Source organism: Falco rusticolus, chromosome 5, assembly GCF_015220075.1.
Source record: "Falco rusticolus isolate bFalRus1 chromosome 5, bFalRus1.pri, whole genome shotgun sequence".
Lineage (NCBI taxonomy): Eukaryota > Metazoa > Chordata > Aves > Falconiformes > Falconidae > Falco > Falco rusticolus.
The window spans coordinates 40,358,050-40,380,113 of NC_051191.1; the positions used below are offsets into that span (position 1 = coordinate 40,358,050).

Below are 22,064 nucleotides of genomic sequence, written 5' to 3' on the forward strand. Positions count from 1 at the left end.
GATCGCGCTGCTGCGGCCACGGGGCCCCGCCCAAAGCGCCCTTGGTCTGATTTTATTAAAATAATTGGGAAGAAAAGAAAAAAAAAAAAAAAAGTCGGCACGCCAGGCGCCCCGCGTCGCGGCCACATGACGTCACTGCCCGCGCCCCCCCTCGACCGCGCCCTGCCGCCGCGCCGCCACCAGGGGGCGCCCCCGCCCGCGACGCGCGGCCCCGCCCCGCCCCGCGTGCCCGCCCGCCCTCATCCCATTGGCTCCTCGCCGACCGTCCACGGCAGCTGGTCACGTGCCCTCCCCTTCCCGCCTCCCCCGCCCTCTCGTGACCTCCCGCCCCTCCCCCCTTCAAGGCGGCACCGGAGGACCTATCCCACAATGCTCCCGGCGGCGGCGCGGGGCGGTTTGGAGGCGTCTCGCTGGAGGGTTGCACCGCCCGCTCGCTGCCACGCCACCGCCCCTCAGCCCCTCCGCGGCGGAAGGCGGCAGAGCAGCGCCCCCCAGCGGCCCCCGGCGGCGCTGCGCACCCCCGGCGGCGCACGGACATGTGGCCCGGCGGCCGCTGAGCGGGGCCCCACCAAGCCCAGCCGAGCCCGCCCTCTCGCCGCGCCTCCCGCCCGGGCGGACGCTACTCGGCCGCAGCGGGGCGGCGGGCGCCGCTCCCGGAAGCCCCGAGGCGGCAGAGGGAGGCGCGGGGAGCCGGAGGGAAACGGAGCCTGCGTTTCGTGCGAGTGGCCGCGGAGCAGCGACCGTGTGAGGGGACGCCGCGGCGCCAGGTGAGAGGGGGCGGCGGGAGCTGGGGATGGCGGGGCGGCGGGCGCCCCCCCTGGGAGTTCCCGTGTGGCTGGGGAAGTGCTCGGGGCCGTGCCCGCCGCGGGCCGGGGCTGGGGGCCCGGCGGGAGGGACGGACGGAGGGAGAGGGGACGGACGGAGGGAGAGGGGACGGGCGGAGGGAGAGGGGACGGGCGGAGGGAGGGGGGGGCGGGCGGGCGGGCGGTGCTGCCGTCCCGCTCGGGCTGGGGCCTTCGCCTCCGCTCGCAGCCCGCCGGAGTCCCTGCCTCCCTCCGCTCCGCCGGGCAGAGGGCGGGGTTTGCTGCCGGCTCCGGCCTCGGGTTCCCCCCCCTCCGGACCTCCCCTTCTCTCGCCGCCCGCGTCGTGGCGCCGGCCGGGAGACCGGCCCGGCCCGGTGCTGGCGCTCGGCGGCCGTGACAGGCCGGTGCGGGGTGCGGGGGGGGGGGGTGGCTCGCGACCGCCCGCCTCGTCTCCCGGGGCGATAGGGGAAACAAAGGGGGGCGGGCGGCGTGAGCCGCCGTTCCCTGGAGACCGCCGGCCCCTCCGCGCCGGCAGCTTTTGTGAGGGCGCGCCCGGCGGAGCGGCAGCGCTGCCCGGTGATCCGTGAGCGGGGGCCGCGGCGCTGGCCTGAACAAAGATCCCGGCCCGGGGCGGCGCGGCCGTCCCTCTGCCCCTGCCCGCCCCGGGGCTGTACGTGCCGGCAGCGTTTGCTGGAGGAGCGGCTTGGAGCGGCAGGAGTTGCTGGAAGACTTGGCAGTTGTGGAGTAAGTCGCACGGAGGGGCTCAGCTTAAAGCCCAGCTCTGGTTTTGTGCTGTTGTGGAGTCGCGACTGGCTTAAACGTCAGTGAAGTTACGCATAGTAATGTTGGAGCCTGGAAGGGGTACGGTTATCAAGCTAGTGAGAGACTTTCTAATTCTTCTTGTCTTTTAGAGTACATTGTGTCCCATTTATTTTTTTTTCCCTTTGGTGAGTCTTAAAAGTGTATTATTAGCCTGAGCCCCAAATGTAACTCATCTTTGACAACCTATCTTCACGTTTATGACTTTAAAGCAAAACAGTTTTGGTAGGACTGAAATTGGTCCCCTTCCTCTCACAATGTTTTAATTTTAGACTGCTATTTAATTTTAAATTTTTACAAAGAATGAGATAACGGAGAGAAAGGCCAGGTAGTCGCTGTCTGTTTAGTATCAGTAACTAGGTACTGTTGGCAAAGAATCGTGTTTAAAATGTCGAGAGACAGTTAAGGCTGTTAATATCTAAATAATAATTAGGTTGGAACGTCCTTGATTATTGAACAGCTATTTTAAGATTGTAATTTTATAGCTTTGGTAGTCTTAAAGGGAGATCTAGCTAACTTAGTGTCTGATGTTATGTTTATATATCGCTAACCTGTTGGGGGGTTTTAATTTTCTTTCAGTGGATCATGGTATGAAATGCAATCTAATTAAGAGTGTTACTGTGCGGGTATTCAGACTCTTACACGAGAGAAGAATGGGGGAAGTCTTTAGTCGTTTTGTCATGGTTTCTTTCGATCTTAACAGAAATAAATATTAAGCTTCTTAAATGAAATGACAGGGTGACAAAAATTTGCTATTATTTGGTTGATTATACATGGTAATCCATGTCTTTTTAATTTGAAAGTTGTATTTAGAGGTTCACACGATTTAAAAAATTGGATAGCATCCTCTTCAGTCACTTGGAAAAGACTTGGAAATGATCCCATGTACTTTTTCAAATGTTCCCTTTAGAATTTCTAGGAATACAATGTTTGTTGTCCTCCTTGAAGGGGGGGGGAATGGAGAGGAGGAGGCAGAGGCGGGCATTAATTAGGCTTTTGGTTACAATTTTAAATCTTTTGCAGCTTCCTTTTCAGTAGTTTAAGTTTGACGATATGTCAGTTTCCACAGTGGTAAATGGCCCAAATAAGAATTACATCCATTTTCTTTCATATCCCACTTGCCTTAAAGTCTGCTTGTGAATAGCCAGAATAGACCACAGCTTTGTGGCAGGCGGGGTGTATGTGGATAATGGTCTTGAAAGTGAGTGTTTTTCAGAGCTTCTTTAATAGCAGTAAACTGAGTTCACTAGTTTATCTCGTATTCAGATTAACACTGGGAACACTTCTCCAGGAATTTGGTGAGTTTTTTCATCATGAATTTTTAGTGCTTATGGTATGTGAAGGTTAAGTTTGACTCAGCAAGGAGATGTAAGTTTATCTTACTCTCCAGTTATACAGCTGTCGCTTTTGAAACATCCAGATGATAAAGAGCTTTTTTGTACACTCAACTGAATGTAGTTTGATGCAGTTGATGTATGACTTCTAGCCTCTGGTTTTATAAAACTTGTGGATGATTCTGCTCATGGTACATGATGGTTTTGTTCTGGTTACAAACATTTGTTGTTCTTTTGTTTGTTTTTTTTTCCCTGTTGCAGGGATTCTTTGCAGAATCTTCTCAGTTTTCCACTGTCCTGAATGCTAAGAAACCTGTGCAAAAACTTAAGTTATTTAAAGTTGGCTTTAGTGGGTAATTATAGGGTAGTTTTTATTTCAATTAATGCTATATTTAAACATATATGATATTGACGGGGGGAAAGTACGCTGCTAGAAGAAGTTTGATGGACTGACTTGCCATACCTACACCAAAATTTTTGAAGCCTGTCTGTCTGTCTGCTGTTCAGTATTGGGATTTTCTTTGCCAGCAGTCTTAAGGTGAGGGAGAAAAAATGTCCTTCCAGTTAGCAGGAACTGGACTGCATGTTCTTGTTACTCTTGATAGCTGAACTGATTATTTGGTGCTGCCAACCAAGGTTATCAGTCTGTCTGAATGAATTCTGAAAGCATTTAAAGTTGAAGTAGATTTTATAAATCTCATCTTTTCCCAGTTTTTTTGCCTTTTCTTGCAAGTGCTAAAAAAAGCACGTGCTTTAGTGCTTTGAAACTAGGGCTAGTTCATGGCTTTTCAGCAGTGTAGGCACATTTTGTTTCATCTGTATGTACTAGTCCACCTTCCCCTGAAGTGCAGTGACCTTGATCTGTGAGGATATGAGTGCAGTGACACTGTATCTTCTCTTCCCTACTTGTTTGATCTCTTTTTACCCAACAGTTGAGGATATGAGCACAGTGTGCAAGAAGAAAGCTGTGAACATTTCTGGTTTGGGTTTGAAAGGTGCATAGTTTCGGCACCCTGAAACACTTGAGTAGGATGATTCTCTTGTGTAGGAAGTTAGCTGCAGTTAGGAAATAACAAATGGAGGACTGTAGTTGCTGGAAGATGGAAGGTGAATGTGTGTCTGCCCTTCTGTTCCCTAAAGCAGCGGCTCTGCTGTCCTGAACAGTTGTCAGTCGCCTCTGTATGTGGGTCTGGTGGAGCGCCAAAGGTATGGTGACTGCGTTGGAAAGGGTCCCGGAGGTTGAATGTGTACAATTTGTACTTCACTGGTCCACACCAGCTTCAACAAGTAGTTTTTGTCTCTCAGGAATTAGAAAGAAAAAAAAATAAGAAAAAAAAAAGCTAAGGAAGTTGCCTCTTACTTCTAGAAACATTTAGCTTTCCTGCATCTTATTTTTACAGCATATCAGATCGCTTTCATTAAGACTTCTAGTTGGAGAAACAACTTAAATTTAACCAAATATGGAAGTTGTCACTTCTAGGCTGGGGAAATTGTTAACTGACTTGGTAAAGGATGGTCAAAGTACTGCATGTAATTATGTATAAGTAGGCGAGATTGAAATAAACTTTGTATAGCATGCATTTATTTAGGTAACAAATACATTCACATGCACACACCCCTGCAGGCATATGTACATCTGTGCCTTACATTTGTGTATGTTGTGCTAAATGAAAATTTTTACCCATTCATTTTTTAAACAATTAATGCTGTCTCACAAATTGTCTTGATGGAAAAAGTAGCATTACTTTTTTTTTCTCCATAAGAACATAAAATTTTAATAACTCAAAAATACTCCATCGCAGCAAATATGAAAAAAGTAACATTTTAATATTATGGTTCTGTGGCCTGTGGTATTTCATCTTAACTTCCTGAGGTTATTTCAGATTTCACATGTATGTCTGTGTGTATAAATATTAAAATAAATAAATAAATATGTAAAGAGAATTGGGAAGAAGAAGTATGTCTTCCAGAAGTTTTCTAAGGCCTAATACCATGGTAAATTGCAGTATCTGATCACTTTTTCTAATAAACACTAATAATAGTGTTTGTCTTAATGCAGTTTTTATTTAAGGATTGGTGAACTCCCATTAAAATGCAATCTTTGTTCCTCTTTTATTGTGTCTGTAAGTACTGCTTAACTCTGCTCTGCCTTCAAAGGTACTATCTGTGAGTAAACCTGAGTGATGCATTTAATGATGTTTGGAACTTTTCCAAGCTAGTATTAAATTGCTTGGAAACATCAAGTGAGTTAACATTTGTTGTCTCTCTGCTTACTATCTGGCTTTTGTTTGACTGCCAGCAGTAATAAGGAATATGAAATTCCATTAGATCAGTGTCTGATAGAAATTTTATGTATGTTCATACCTTTAGATCGCAACACAGGCCAAAACTGCAGCAGTGAAGACTTCTAACCTTTCTTGGTTGCCACAGGAGAGGTGGAGACCCTTATATGAAACTGAGCTCTACTGATACTCAAAACTTGAGCTTTAAGGTAGAATCTGGAGGTAGATGGGCTGTCTTAATTGGACTGCTCATACCCACAGCAAATTACTTCAGCAATTCTGGATATTGCAGGCACAACGAAATTCTTCTTTGCTTTCTATACAGCCACTGAATACACACTTCTTAGTGCAGTTTTGCTTTTTTTAAACATTCTTAGTTTGTTACTTGTGATGTAAAAGGTAGTGCCCTCTGTGGATAGATAGGTGTAACGAAAAGTCACGGTAGTTCCGTGAAACAGTTGAAGAAAAGTAGCCTGTTAGGACTATCTTTAGCTCATTGGAGTTTTGTTTTAGAAACATTACCAAATAAAGATACCTGTAACAATGAAGGTAAAGTATATTCTTCTTCCTAAACCTATGCAGTTGTGGTTTTTAGATGTAATTTCATCAGCACAAGCAAGAAGGGCACCTTTATGTGACTCTTGGATAAGTTAGTTGGTACTAGTGCTTATTCTGTGGTTGTTATACTGGCAAGAAACTTTACAAGAGAATGGGGTTCATCACTGTAAGGAGCTTATAGTATTGTTGATGTGGGAGGTTAAGTCCTTGAAGCTTTGCAATGAAATAATCAGTTATCACAAAAACCAGGTTGGTTGCTTAAGAATTTACAGTAAAGTACTGGTTTTCTGTAGGTGATTTCTTCATGTCATCTATATGGTGAAAGTAACCCAAAATGGTGATTGGCATGTTTTTCTATTAGTAGGCTATCTTCATAAAGTTTAAAGGAAAGGTGAAGGAGTTCAGATTGTATTTGCAAGCTCAGATCTGGCTTTTCCCTCTTGCATGATTAATAGCTTCTGTTACCTTTTGTGTATTGCTGTTGGTGTTAAGGAAACCTTCTCACATATCTGTCTTCTGTTCCTGGCCATGTTTTTCCAGCTTTATTTTAGCTATCTTGAAAGTTATCACTGAGTAAGAGCTGTGAAAGCAAAATCAACAGTAACTGAAATGTTTACTCCCTATCTGTCTACTACTACTGCAGTGTCCTGTAATGCAGTGCTATCCTACAGATATTGTAGATTTTGTGCACAATACAGTTGCACTTAAAATTATTTCAGTTGTCATAAAGCCTTTGCAAACTCTCTATGTTTCTACCATTTTCCAAAAACACAAGCATTTCTTTTTGTCCAAGATTTGTAAGAAGTTAGTCTAGGTCTTTGACCTGAGCTTATAAAATACTGTTATTCACAGTCAAAAGGAACTTGAGGACCACATTTTTGACACTGTAGCTTTTATCTAGTGCTTATTTACAAGTATATGCCTCAGAGAGACGAAATGTACTTTTAAATGGCTATGTTATTTTCTTTTTTTTGTTTGTTTTTGAGTCGCTGTCTATTTTACATGTAAGCTGAAATTACTTTTTGTGGAAACCTTTTTAATATTGAAAAAACTTGTCATATCGCTAAACTCTTGATGCTCAAAATGAACAGCATGCTTTTAATAGAGGGCTTAAATTCTGTATATTTTTATCAAGCATGTGTGTATAGTTCTATGCAATCTTCTGTAGTGCATTTTTTTCCATTTAAGTAAATCCATAAAATTATAGGGAAGCCTATACATTACATAAATTTTGTCAGAGGGATGCCCTTCAGTTTGTAGGGCTTCAACATTTAGAAACTGTGAAATAACACTACCATGATGTATGTGAAAGAAAAAAATAGTGGTAGTTTGTAATCGGACAATGGTATGCTATTTCTTCCTTTGCTGGATTCAGCCCTTTCTTCTTTGGCTCAATATAGCTTTCTAATCACCTACCACTCTAGTTTTGTTGCCCCATTAATTTTTTGCATCTTAAACTGTGCTTCTTGCCATTGCTAGTGCCCCTGAGCTTTTCATTTGAGTTCAGTTTTGCTTCATCAGTTTTGTCCGTCATTTTTCCTTCCTCTGTTAAAAGGGCTTGGCTTTTCCACTTCTGTCTTTGCAAGGTCTTTTGGTTCAGCTCCTGCATCGCTGGTATTAAGTCCAGCTATTTGGACATGTTCAGGAAAATAAAGATGGTCTTCCTGATTTCTTTAGCATCAGAGAAATGATTGCAACAAGTCCTGCTGTGTTGCCATAGCACTGGCTGAAGTATGCTCATTCATCTTGTGGGAATGTTGCATGTATAGTGTAGCAGTGGGATAGAAACTTCAAATTATTAGTGTATGCTAAGCACAGATCCAGTTGGGGGGGGGGGGGCGGAATAAATGCAATGTCTAGCAAAGATTTCTTGAGCAAATGCAAACTTTTCCCAGATCTGTGATGGCTAGATTTGAAAGGGTTGCTTGTGTGGAAAGCGTGTTCTAGATCACAGTGACCCACTGCCAAATATCTGCTCTTTGGTGGAGAGCATGAAAATACTAGTGCATCCAAGTGGCTAGAAAAAAAGTATGTTTGTTTTTAAAAAACTGTTCTTGGAAATGGCTGAGCCATTTTTGCTGACTTAGGTATGTAATGCTATCCCTTCCAGCTGCAAAAGTATGCATGTGACTAAGGACCCTCAGCAGCGGAAGGCAAGGTCATGCGTTTATGCTGATTTAATTTAGTTGCTTGAACCATGTGCACCACGACAATAGTACCTAATCCCTAATTAGTTCCTGTTATTTGTAAATCTCAATTTCACCCAGTTTAGTCACAGACTACTTAGAAGAAACAAGTAAGTGCTGAATTACACATTTTGTGAGAGTGTTATGTACATTGTTTTCTGTTCCATATTTCTTTGTAATATGTTAATCACTACGGTACTTCAGTGTTTTATCAGCAGTGTATGAAATGACATGACAGCCTCTGGCATACATGCATGTTCTCCCTGCGGGGGTGGTTGTAGTATAGTGCTGCTTCTGTTGGGATTCTTATCGAACACATGCATACGTGAAACAGCAGCACAGTGCATATTGCCTTCTATTGAAAATACTGGTTCTGGAAAGCAAAATAGGGTGGTTTCTTAATTTCTGTGAATATACATTTCATCACCTTGTGTCAGTCTTTAGAAGGTTCTATTCACCCTGTCTTCTGTATAAATGAAGCTGATTTTTCCTGCGGGAGTTAACCATGGCTCCAATAAGTGTTCCTGCTTATGGCTATCATGAACCCCACTATACTTCTGTAAAGAATAGGTCTAGGATTGACTCATATAATTCAGAACACTTTGGAAAGCAGTGTTACGAGTGGCAGCTTTACTGAGAAGCCACTCTACAAAATTACCTTACTTCAGTGTGCAGGGAAACTATGTGGCTTTGTCTTCAGTGCTTTCTCATTGTCAAGAGCTGACAGAAGCTTGAGTAACCTAGTTTGTCCTGTGGCAGAGAAGAAAGGGGTTTTCTCAGATATCTGAGAAATGTCACTAAAGAGCCGGTAAGAAGGCAAGCATAACTTTAAATTACAGGTTAGATTGATCAGCTGTGAATATATACTTTGAATCAAATGAGACTGCACTGTGACAATGAACTCTGAAAAGTGCTTTTTTTTTTTCCCCCCCCTTGGTGACTAGCAAGTTTAGTTTCACCTGGTTCTCAGTCTTCAAACTGAATTTGCCAAAGCACTGGACCATCTTGGTTGTCAGTGGTTACCCTGAATGTATTGATAGTATAGAGCTGTCATTTCGCTAATTTTGCTCTACTGTGGCATGTAATGTCATGTGGTCTGATGAGCCCTTAAAATGAGTTCAGGAGACATCCTAAACTTTTGCCACCTATTCTAGTGTAACAAAGTGTTTTGTGGTTGACAGTGCAGAAAGATGAGAAATGAAATTGGCCTTCTGTAGGTAATTACCCATCAGTGCCAGTAAGGTAACTAGTTCAGCAACGAATTCAAATTTGTCATGTCTAAAAGCTACTAGCTGCTGTGCAAGCTTGTAATCAGCTTTCCTTCGCCTCTTCGTGAGCTTTCTCAGAAAACAGGGCTCAGCCTGGTGTGATAGCATGGTGAGAACTGATATATGCAGGGAAACTTTCTTCAGTGTGTTTTTGACAAAGAGAATTAATATCCCTGTGATGCTTTAACTATTTTGGCCAAACATCATACCTTTTATGGCTTGTGGAAGTATCAGTCTTTCTGTGGATTATCCCAGTAGTTATGTGGACGCTCCTGATTCTGATGAGCAAATTGGCCCTTGCACGTGTGTCACCTTTGCGAGGGAGGAGGGGCCATATAACAGTGTTTCACAAACCTTGGTGCTTTGTGTTGTCTTAAGTTATCTACTACTAAAGACTGATAAAATGACTCGCTTTTGGATGTTTTCTTGGGACAGGATTTGGAATTTTGCTGCAGACTGTGATAGCTTTATCAGTTGAATTTTAGCACAAGATTTTTGAGTTTGCTGTTTTGTTACTGGTTGCTTTCCAGTGCTAATGGTTCTTCTGTAAACTACATCATTAGTTTTCTTACTACTACTTTACTAAAAACCAATGACAACTGGTTACTTTGGGAAGGAAAGGACCTTGAAGGCTGGTAGATCAGGGGGCCAGCTGCATGACTAGGATTCTGACGTGTAGGGATGCTTGTCCCTCGCACGAGTTTCCCAGTACAGAGGTGGGAGGTTCCTTAATAGATACCTGTTGGTGATGCGAACTTTGTTACTGTCTTCAGTCTCTCACATGCATAAATCTGTTGGGTTTTGAGTTTCTTTTGGCTAAGTTTTTTGGATAGTGACTTTTCTAAGTAGAGCTAGAACATGGTTATTCACCCTTACGTGTCTGAGTAACGATGATGAATAAAGTGTTCTTCAGCTATGTTAATAACTGTAAAACACTAAAGAAACTTCTGGATCAGCCTGACTTGTTACGGTATGGGTACATGCAGTGGTACTGCTGACATTGTCTACCTTCTTATACTGTCTAGTAAATGGAAATGTTTTAAATGCTAGACCAGAGTTCAATCTGATTTGTAACAGCACTTCAACACGTAACATCCTGTAAAAGAGATGATGTCTCCTCCACAGTTTATAATATGATATGTGAGGTCTTGCAAAATAACATCTTTCTTACTGCCCCGATGTTTTGCCCGTGTCTTGCAAGTGCTCTTTTGTTAAACTACAGTGAGGAACACTGCCTACTCCCTTGACTTCACATGAAAAGGTTTGTATGGCAGGTTTTGAGTCATTTACGATTATAAGCTTTATACAGGAAGGAAATTGATTACCTTGTGTGTGTGTCCACTGTAAGTTTCTAAATCTTCCTTGAACTACTGGCTATGCAGTGGTACTGCTGACATTGTCTACCTTCTTATACTGTCTAGTAAATGGAAATGTTTTAAATGCTAGACCAGAGTTCAATCTGATTTGTAACAGCACTTCAACACGTAACATCCTGTAAAAGAGATGATGTCTCCTCCACAGTTTATAATATGATATGTGAGGTCTTGCAAAATAACATCTTTCTTACTGCCCCGATGTTTTGCCCGTGTCTTGCAAGTGCTCTTTTGGTAAACTACAGTGAGGAACACTGCCTACTCCCTTGACTTCACATGAAAAGGTTTGTATGGCAGGTTTTGAGTCATTTACGATTATAAGCTTTATACAGGAAGGAAATTGATTACCTTGTGTGTGTGTCCACTGTAAGTTTCTAAATCTTCCTTGAACTACTGGCTCTTTGTATGGTCAGACAGGTTAGTAGACCATAATTGCTGCATCTGAGCCACTGCTGTGGTTCCTCAAGCTGTGTTTGCACAATTCCATTGAGTTGTGCATGCTTTCCTCACATAGGAGGCAGTTACGACGTTGTCCTGTATGCTTGTGTGAGTGCTGGCTGGACATAAGTGTTGGAGTGTCTGCAACTGCTGTTCAGTTTGTTATTGTTGAGGTGGCCACAAAAACTAAAGTATTGGATGTAGCAGGGACATAGCTGTAGCCACAGCATCTGCAACGTAAGTGTGCTTGTCAGCATCTTGCTGTGGAAAAAAACCTTGAGGGGGATATCCACAGTATTGTTTTGGAGGGGTTTTTTTCTTTTGTGTAGGGAAGGGGAAGGTTGGCAGAAGGGGCAGTGTACTGTTTAGAATAGTACAATTCTAGTCATTTGGCTTTTGACAGTTTTCTCCTGTGGTTTTACTTTGCATTTTCATGGACTTGGTAGGTAACCTAGGTACTGCTATGTCCTTGAAGGGGGGCAGTTTGACAACAAAGTCTTAGTTAGCTATTCTAGCACCTTGCCACTGCCAAAAGGGGCAATCCCGTTTTATGTCTTCCTTCCCCCATTCTGTCACTTGCAATTTCATTGCCACATGTGTGGGTTTTAGCTGAGTCTGCTGACCATTACTAGTGGTGAGAAACAGAGCTGCTGCTTTTGGTGGCAGCAGGCTGTTAGATTAGATTAGCTCTCTTGGTAATTGCATCCTTAGAGGGTCTGGAAAAAGTCTTTAAATCAGCAGTGTCTCCTTGCCTGAATAGCACTGATTCTTTCCAAGTCACTGAATCTACATGAATAGGCTTAAACCACCTATAGAAAAAAGGTTTCTCTTTCTATTCCCCAAAGCATAGCACCGGTCTCTTTTCTTTCTCTTAATCTTTGTTGGTTCTATGGCATTCCATTTGGCAATGCAGACAAGGTGTAATTTGAGTGTACAAAGAGTAAAGATCCTCTTTAAAAGCCCTCTTTTGAGTCTGCCTTTTGGTTCTATTCTCACTAATGTTCTGGGCCATGAGATTTTACTACATAAAGGAGCAAATCCAGGGTAAGTGCTTCCAGATCCTCAGTTTAGCCCTCATTTATTGGAGGGCAAACATCATCACTGAATTGTCACTTGAAACAAGTCAACCTTCCAGGCTCTTGGGACAAGTTAAAAGTTTTTGAAAATAAGAACAACTGTGAAGGTTCTTGATGTACTTTTGGAAATACCCGCTAGTGTTTGGGGTTTTTTCTTTTCTTAATGTGTTTCATTAGGCTTAGTGATACAAGTAGGTCAAAAGCTTTTTGGATGTTCAGCTGCCATTGGAAATGCTAAGTATTTCCTCAGCCCATCTCCAAGATGGCACAGGACATCTGGCAGAGGTTTTCAAAATTTTTATCAGTAGCTGGACATTTGTGCAGTCGTGGTCAGAGGTTATAGTGAATCCATATGGGTAACTCCAGGGGACTCAGTGTTTTGCCATTAATTACTGAAAAAAAAATCTCCGTTTTTGTAAATGTGGCTAATTATTGATATCTGTTTTCCTTAAAAACATGCTTGCTAAGGGAGAGTCTTAAACCTTCTTCAGAGGTTTCTTAAAGAGCATCAAAATGCATAGAACAAAATAGTCCTGCTTACTGCTGCCCAAAATTTTGATAGGACTAAAAAGTGTTGTTATTGTTTTATTAAACAAACAAACTACGCTAAATGTATGGCTGACTGTTGTTTCATATTTGAAACTGATCGTTTCTTAACTTAGTAAAGAAATCAAAACACAGCTAAAAGTGCCACAAATCCTTTTTGAAAGAAAATGCTTTTAATAGAAACAGTAGTGACTTATTTTGACTGTTCTGTGAGTATTGATGCAACATGTATCTTAAGAAGTTGAAAGGTTAATTTAAGTCCAGTAAGGGAACAAGAATAAGCCAGTCTTGGACAAACTTCTGCACTTGCTTACTGGAGATCTTGTTGCCTGTGTTCTTGATTTTCCCTTTACAATTGAACAAGTCTACTTCTGTGCAGACAGGTGTCTAGACCATTGCTGTATTGGACAAAATGTATTCAGCTGGTGCATTTTTTTTACAGGCCATAAGGAATGCTTGTAAAGACTTTGTCTTGTAGTTAGTAAAAAAGGAGGCATGTGCTAATTTCATGTGTCACTTGTAATTAAGCTACTATAAATTTTCATCCTATGATTTTTCTGTGCTTATTTGATTTTAAGGTTTTAATGTAGTAAATTTTAGTTTAGTAAGAAATTCAGTAGCATGACTTTGAACAGACCAAGTTTTTTCTTTCTGCATACACAATGAATTAGTGTTGAAATACATCTGTATTTTTAGGTTATGAATTGTATGAAGTAGTTTGTGTTAATATAAAAGGTAAATCATACTTTTATTTTTGTGGTATAGAAAGTTGTTTAGTGTGTAAGTCTGCTTTACGGAATTGCTTAAGTACATCATGAAATTATGTTTCTCAGACAGTGACAAGTCTATTCCCATGTTCTACAGTTAACTCTGATTAAGCACGTTTGCTGGCAGATATCTTTGGCATCTGCCTCCTATGAAGACAAGAACAGGAATTTCCTTTGAAGAAAAACCTAGAAACTTAAATGTAACTCATTTAAAAATAATGGGGGGGTGGAGTGGTGGTGTGTACTTGTGGTAATGTCCTTGTTCACTCTTTTCCATCTAATAAACTATTCTTGCCTTTATCTCAAAAATGAAATTAAATGAAGTATTTATCTTTACAAAGTCATTCCATTGAAAACTTAGAAGCACTAGAAAAGTACCATCTTGGCTGCAGTGCTATGCTGTCTTTAGGCATTCTCAGAAAGTATTTTATCTATAGAGTTGGGAGGGGGATTGATTTTGTTTTTAGCAGTATTAGCATAGTATAGTGCTTGTTGCTGTCTTGTCAAGTGCCTTGCATGTGTGTGTCTTGAGGTATTTTCTAATATTTCACATTGACAACTAAATGATGATGACTAAAGCTTATTGGTCATGAGTCACTGGAATCTGGTAGAAGTACTCTTTGGATATTAGCATTCAAATATATATTTGCCCAATCAGACATGATTAGTCATGGATATGGAGATAATATGGTATTCATGAGAGCTGATACGATTTGGTAACTGTGAGAATGACAAAAAAAAAATAATTCTCGCTTCTTTCACTGTCTCTCCCCAGACAAGACTACAGATTTCTTGTATGGCATGTAGTTGGAATGGCAAAGTCTGATAAATACTTCCAAATCTTCTTGAAGCTTAAAAATATCTAAAGGAATATGTCACATTTTGGGACAAAAAGAAGTTCTGTTTTCTGTGCTGTCTGCTTCTCCTAAACCACTGTGTTCTTTTTTCCTAACTCTGTTTTAATTTTATAAATGTAATGACAGTCTTCAGTGTTAACTCTTCAGCTATTCCAGTGCTTGTGATGCCCCTTTTAATGCAGTGGAGAAATTAGTCTTTCAAAAGTTAATTTGTTAAATAATATGTAAATTTTGATGATGTCTTTTGTTTATAAATATTTATAGTTCAGTAATATTAAATTTCTCTGTGTCTCTTTAGACTCAGCTAAAATGCATGGTGTCAAACTGACAAAAAGTTGTGCTGTGCAAAGTGAAATGTGTTAGCAGCACTCAGTATCTGTTTAATAGGTTTGTGAGATGAGTGATGTAACACTACGTAAATGTTTTCCAGTTGCTGCACATCTTGGATTTACTGATAGTCTGTCAAAATTTTAGGATCTCTATTTTACTGTAACTGTGCAAGAATTTCAGGGATGTTGTTGTGTCTAGAAAGAGTACAATGGAGAAAAGGTCACCTTTTTCTGGGGAGAAACACATCTAAAGAGCTCCTGTGGGTTCTCTGCAATCTGTCTTAGTGAACTCAAGACCTCTGTTATAATAAGCGTCAACTCTACAGCTGCTGCTTAAGCTACAATTTGATATCTAGATTGTGTCTATTTAACACCTCTTCTGTGAATGGATGCAGAGTATAGAATTTTTGATCTTGTCTTTAAACTATCTCAACTATGAAGTGTACTGGGACTTCTAGGGTTGAGACAAGTTTGGGCACAGTTTGTGGATTTTTCTGCTTCTGTAAATCATTGCTGAGGTTTAAGTCCTCTTGCAAAGCAGAATGAAAGCAACAGACCTCACACTCATATTTTACGTTCAAATGTGGCTTTGGTGGTCTTACCTGTCCTAATTTGATGCAGATATTGCTTGTTCAAAGCATTAGATCTTAAAGTAGCACTTTGGCTTTTGTTGAAGGTTTCTTCTTGCCTAGCCTGCAAAAGGTAACAGGTGGTCTGGTCAGTAGTTGTTTTCCTAACAGAACTTGAATACAACTTAGAGCATTCACTGCAACACAGTCCATATTAATATTAGTGCTAGTAAATGCTCTACAGTTGGTAGTATTTATCCTAATAATATCTTCTTAAGTAATTTTTTTGTATCAAGGTAAGATAGCTGTGTAGGGAAAAAATTCCCTTATAACTACGTTTTTGTTACCTTCTCCTTTCCCTTTTTGCCACGCTCAGTTGACTTGATTCACATGTTCTTTTTGGGGAATTAAAAAGTAATTTCTAATGGGAACATTGAAGCCATTTAGAATTCTATTTACAGATTTCTAATTAGTTTCACAGTTTTGACCATTTCTTTAATGAACTGTCTGTGTTCCAGACTCACAGATCAGTCCTGCTTTCTTGGATTGCTTAAGAAAGTGGGAAGTATGTTATGTGATGGGTATCTGTGGCAGTGTTTCTTTTCTCAGAAAAAAAGAAATTATCATTAAAACACTTCCTGCTGCCAAGATCAAGCAATAAAGACTTGATTAGAAGAAAAGTTTTGGGAGGCAAATTCTGTCTTTCCCCTCTCTTGGATGTGCAGGTGGTAAAGGGAAGCTAGTGTCGTTTGTAGGTGAAATAGGAGTATGTTTAGTTGAGGAGTGCGATTGTGGCATTCTCAGCTCTGTTGTGCTGCTTTGTCTAGCAAAGGCATTAAAGAGTAAGGGGTTTGAAGCCTCAGTCAGTTTGCTTCAGGTTTGAATGCTTAAGTAGTAGGTCTTGGTAATTTCTGGTTTCTTCAGTCTCTTGTGGAGTTGTAATTTGTACATTTAAATAATTTTTAAAGCTTTATATAGTTCTGAAGAAAACTGCTGGTCCTTCTAGGGCTGTTGGGTTGGAGCTTTAGGTGCTTACACCATCTTTACTGTGATTGCAGGAGTTTGCAACACAGAAGATTCAGTCCTTGGTGTAGATAACATTTTGGTTTTTTCAAGTGTGTTTCATTCTGTACGTAGTAGGACAGTCTCCAAAGAACATACGCTTGCTGTTTCTTATGCGAGATCAAATTCTTTCGAACTATTTGATGTGGATCACAAGGATATTCTCTTTCTTTGTTGTTCTTACTCATACTGCTGCTTTACAGAACAGTTAAAATTAAAAGGTGCACCCTTCCCATTCATGATACTCCAACTGCACCTGTGCTTGTGACCTGTCCCTTGTTTTGATGATATAACTTTCCCCGCATTTTTTTCAGAGTGCTCATGGTTCTCATTGGATGACAAAAGCGAAATGCAAGCAAAAGTAAAAATGTAACTTTTCTCGCTTGCCACTACTACTGTGATGGTGGGTGTGGAAAGCAACTAACTCTTCTGGTGCTTGTGTGTTTAATTTTGTTGCTTCAACGATTTGTGAAGGGCAATCTGCAGATGTTAATTACTGCAGTGTTGTGTGGGGTGGTTTGCATAGAAACTTAGCAGTACATTTAACTTTTAAAAATAGAAGCACCATTGGTAGTTTTAAAACACTGCAAAAACTTTGCATTTATTGAACAAAAACATTTTCAAGTTGGAAGTGTCAGTTGCTAGACAGCATTCACAATGCTCATAAATTGCAAATAGATTGTACATTACCTGTATCTAAATCTTAATGTCAGGTGTTTCTACTCTACAAAGTCCTAATGAAATGAAGAGCACTGGAGAGCACTCATTAAATCCATAGCGGTCATTTTTATTTTCAAATTGCAGTCTAAACAAGTTGTGTAAACTGTTTCTATGTCTTCCAGACTTTGCATTTTGTAAGAAGATGAAGAACAGAAAGCACTGTATTCAAGACACTGAGGGTCAGAAGCATGAAGGCATGGAAGGTAAAGTCTGTGTGTATGAAAATAGGCAAGTATATTATTCAGGTTCAAGTTGTGAGGGTCAGATTTTACATTTGCGCTCTCAATCAGTGTGCTGCTTGTTTTGAGAGGGTTTGTGTAAACATAAGCACTATCTCAGCATAACATTTCTCTTTGGCTTATGGAGTCCCCAAATCCTCTCTTGTCTCTTCTGTTTTTTACTTGTTGACTTCTAGTAGCAGAACAAAAATGGAGATGTCAATTATTATTCAGAAAAAACCAATTGATTTAGAGTAGAATTCCTTGAAGAAAAGTTCTTGCATTTTTATACCCTGAAAACAATTTCTAAAATTGAGAGCATGATAAGGTAAATATTTGAGGATGTTCAGATTAAAATATTCCTAAGACTGGAAAAGTGAAGTGAAGGTAGACTGTGTACACAAGATCATAAATTAACCAGCACATTCTATATTTATTTTGTGGAGACAGTACAAAACTCTGAGGAGGAAGGACTTGGGAGAACAATGTCTAAATGACTACATGGCCAACAGGAAATGGTGTGTGATGCTTTCTTTAAATAGCACTAAAGCTAACTTGCCTTTGTTTTAATGGCAAATATTGGTACAGTAGTCTATGAAATACGTTGTGTAGTGTTTTTCACCTGAAATGCATTCTTTTAGCTACTCCTCTGGCCAGTGTTTTGACTGCATTACACATGGAAACTTGATTAACTTGCTTTTAACTACAGAAAATTGTATCTTACTGCCTTATTATTCAAATCTAGAAAGACTTTGTTTCAAAAACTGTCATAACCTCTAAATGTCAATGTTAATAATACCAGGTGAAGAAAATGAAGAAAGCTGTTCCTGTTCTGCTTTATCATACGATGGTGACACATGCCCCATCTGTCTGAACTGCCTTCTAGAACAAGAGATTGGTTTTCCTGAAAACTGCAGTCATACCTTCTGCATGACTTGTATTCTTAAATGGGCTGAGGTAAGACCAAGAACCAAGGGGTGTGGTTTTTTTTAAAAAAAATCCGTATTAGATATGGCAGATTTCACTGAAAAATAAAGTTACGCATTTTGGCTTTGCACAGAAGTATTTCAATGACCAGTTTATAAATAGATGATTGGAAATTTTCTCCTTAGTGCAGTAACATACTTTGTGTTTACTTTCACTAGACATCCTGACTTAGTAATGGTTACTAGAGATTACGGATCAGAAAGAAAATGGTGTTGGCTGTTTGGAAGATTATGACATGTACATAATACTGTTTGATATTGCTTATTTTGTTATCTGTTATGCTGTTTGTCATACTGTCAGCTCAGGGCTGGGACCAATATGTTTTTATGTTTGTCTACAAAATGAGTCTGATAAAACCTTAGTTTTCTAACTCTAAAGAGAATTTAGCTAAATGGTTCAGTGCTATTCTGAATGTAAAATTTTCATTTTAATTATGGCTATTACTTGTTCTATGTCAATCCTTTTGTAGATTGTTCTGGAACCTTAAAGAAAAATGACTTGTTGAACAAATTGTTGTTAATTTGTTCTATTTAATCCCTTCGTCCTCACATACGTGCTGTAATCATTGCATTAAGTCTTTGGTATCTGTACCTTTCCTGTAACTTTTTCAATTGCCAATATAAAACACCAAATTAGAATTGCTTTATGTTGTATTGGAGGGGTGCTGAAATGAGATGCTGGCTTTTTGTCCTACTTCTGTGCACCTAAATTGGTTGCTCATTGTAGTAGAGACCACTGCTTAGTTTCTCTGTAATAACTTTCTTTTGAAGTAAATTATTATTTTGGTTTCAGTATATCCTTTAGAAGGTTGGTATAACTTATATGTATGAATATATACAGTGTGTGTGTGTATATATATATACGCACATATATACAATATGCTTATATTATTTTTTACTTGCTATATTTTTAACCTTAATTTTTGTGTTATTTATTACTGAAGGCAGACAGTAACATAAATCACTTCAGAAGATTTTGTATGAACTTAAGAGTATTTAAAAAAGGTTGTTAGGTAAAACTTGCTTTAGATTCACAAACCGAATAATAAACTGAGTCTCTTTTTGCCAGATACTGTGGTCTGCAAATGACTAATTGCAGTGCTTTTATTTATAAGGGAACAGGAAACTCTCATCCACAATTTTATCCTGACTTCCTTAGCTAGTTATTATAATGGCAGCTGAAAGGCAATAAATAGTGACAAGCACAGGGAAGCAGTACAGTAGATGGAAGGCTTGCTGCTAGATTTCAGTTTGTTCACATTATCTAACAGATGCTTTTAAGCCCAATGAGGAAGGGAAATTTTCTTGTTTTAAAGAGGGAAATGAATGACATTTTTTTCTTGTCATGTCAGATTATTTTTTTTTTACCACAAAGTACTATCCAAATAGAATAAAAGCAACTTCTACTCTTAACAGTTTACAAGTAAAGTAGATGTGACGCTGTAAAAATGGTTGGGGGTTGTTTTTAAAGCTAAGTAAGGCTTCTACTGCTTCTTTCCATTAGTGACATCTGATGAGTAAAACCAGCCAGTCTTCCTTTTCTGAGGCTACTTGACAGTTGAGTTCATGAAACTCTATTGCCTAATCTATTAGTTTTAATTAAAAGTAAAGGGGGGGGGGAAGTGTTGAAACTGCCTGACAGATGTTCAGAGGCTTCAGCTGTAAGAAGCAGATGAGGTTTTATAGTTTGGAATGATAGAAACATACTATAAGCACGTGGCCATCTGAAGCATGCTGATGCCATGTGGGTTTTGTCTGCTATTAATATTTAGTAAATAAATGATTTTGTTCTTTTTTCAGAAGTATAGCATAAGGTTTAGCTTTCTCTGCTAGTTCTTGATTGATCAGAACTAACAAAAACTAAGTAATTGACAAGTAGTCAAATTTAAGGCACTCTGAATAATGAAGATACAAAAATTAATTTGCTTTTCAAAAAATATGCTGCTGGATTCTGTTTGAAGATCAAGTATTTTAGGTATAAATAAATTGGCTTAAAAACCATTGTTTTCCTGTTTAAGTGCTGTAGAATAACAAAATTCAGAATTAAGATTGAGTTTAAAAAAAAAAAAATAAGCCAATGTTCACATTACTGGAAGTGCACTTCTGTTTATCTACAGTTGTGCTCCATACACCTAAAAGCTTTGCCAGCAGTCTGTGTTCAAGTTGGATATTTCCTCTATCTTTCTCTGTTGCATCTGGACCTCAAAATATAATGGGAACTACTTCTTTAAACTTTTGTTTTCAAATTATACATAATCATTGCTCTTCTGAGAGTTTCTGACTTCTATATGTAACTGATATTCTAATTAAAACTGGGGTAGTTTAGGCAGATGGTAAGAGTTTGTTTACTCTTCTGCTCCCTCTTCTATCTACAGGAGAGTTTCAACATTGCAACTGCAATTAAGTGTGTTGTACCTGTAGGTTTTCTGTCTAGAAGCACCAGCAATAACACTTTTAAGATCTCAGTTTTTAAGGGAGAGTATAGATAAAGTGCACTTAAAAGCTATATAAAAAGGTTGGTTTTAAGTGTCTTCCGGTTCATTCCTTGAAGGGCTGAAAATGGATAGGAAATTTACCACAGAGCATCTAAAATACCAGATCTTGATGGCTAAATCTGAGCATTTAGTTTCAGAATTCAGTAGCATTGCAGTTGAATCCACGCTGTATTTTCTTTCCCTTTTCCTCAAAGGTGTCCAACTCCTAAAAGGAAAATGCAGGGGAGAGCAGAATCCTTACTAAGAAACTAGTCTTTGGATTAACTTCTAAATGTCCCTTAAATCGTTCTGCTCTCTTTGCCTATGTTTACTGTAATTAATTGCAGCATCTGAGAGCACTGCTGTGCACTAAATTCAGTTGCCTACACTACTAAACTCTCCTGTACTACTAGACTGTCAACTTGCATGCCTTTGGCCATGCTAACCAGTGCTCCCCCAAGAACTGCTGGGCACCACTGCACAGGCAGACTGTTGGGGACTGTTTTCAGTAGACATGTGAAGATTAACATAAATGTCACTCGCCCTGTGCTAGCTGTCAACTGCTTCTGTAAACCAACGTTGTGGAATGTATGAATGGAGACTCTCAAGCTTGAGACTTTCTATTTCAGTGAGGCTATGTTGGAAGACCATAAAAAGTAAAAGGCACTAGATCTAGAGCTGAGGTTGTTGGGCACACCTTTCAATGGGAGTGATGAAGGATAGAGTTACATGAAGGGTTGCTTTCAGTATAAAGAACATGTACATCATAACATTATTCTGCCCACATAACAGAGGGAGCTTTGGCTGTTACTGCGTGTACAAAAAAAGGGGGGCAGGGGGACCAGAGACAGAACACCCAACACCCCCCCCCCCCCCCCGATAGTCTTCAAACATTGGTCCTGTTGTGTTACATGAAGGGAAATAATTATATTATGTGTTTCTCTTGTCTGTAATACCACTAGTAGATTAAAACTAGTTGGGTCAAAACTAAATTTTTTACCCTTTTTTTTCTGGTATGCTTGTATTTTGTATTGCAGTTGGTAAGCACGTATGTTCTATTTTATAATAATCAGTTCTGAAGCATTTCAGTAAAGCTTATGTGAAGGGAAGTCAACCTAGGTATCAATGGCAAGTAGCCAAAATCACTTCAGCTAAGACAACTGCTTTAGCAGCAGTAGTATCTTGCCTGTATGCACTAGAGGAAAATTGTCTACTTTTTTTGTGTTCTATTCGAAGAAAACCATCTTAAATTAGAGATTAAATATACTCTGCTTTACTCTAGGCTTTTTAACTTCCCCTCTGTTCTTCAGACTGCTAATAAATATACTGAAGACTTCTATCCTTGCTCTATCTATTAATTCCTCTTATAAACCATCATGAGAGAGGAGTGCTAAAGAAA

At 39.9% G+C, this 22,064-nt stretch overlaps 1 protein-coding gene across 4 annotated transcripts in view; it reads left to right on the top strand.

Moving 5' to 3' along the window:
- Positions 1–542: 542 nt before the first annotated feature.
- The window catches only part of SCAF11 (SR-related CTD associated factor 11), a 50,801-nt gene continuing 29,279 nt past the window's right edge, over positions 543–22,064 (top strand). For 2 of the 4 annotated variants that reach the window (XM_037388022.1, XM_037388025.1), the window contains exons 1-3: positions 545–767; positions 17,110–17,190; positions 18,008–18,162. In XM_037388022.1, the coding sequence (XP_037243919.1) occupies positions 17,130–17,190; positions 18,008–18,162 (216 nt within the window). In that variant the 5' untranslated portion in view covers positions 545–767; positions 17,110–17,129. Of the gene's footprint in view, positions 768–1,202; positions 1,548–17,109; positions 17,191–18,007; positions 18,163–22,064 lie in introns of those variants that run through there. The other 2 variants (XM_037388026.1, XM_037388024.1) reach the window with 2 other exon arrangements.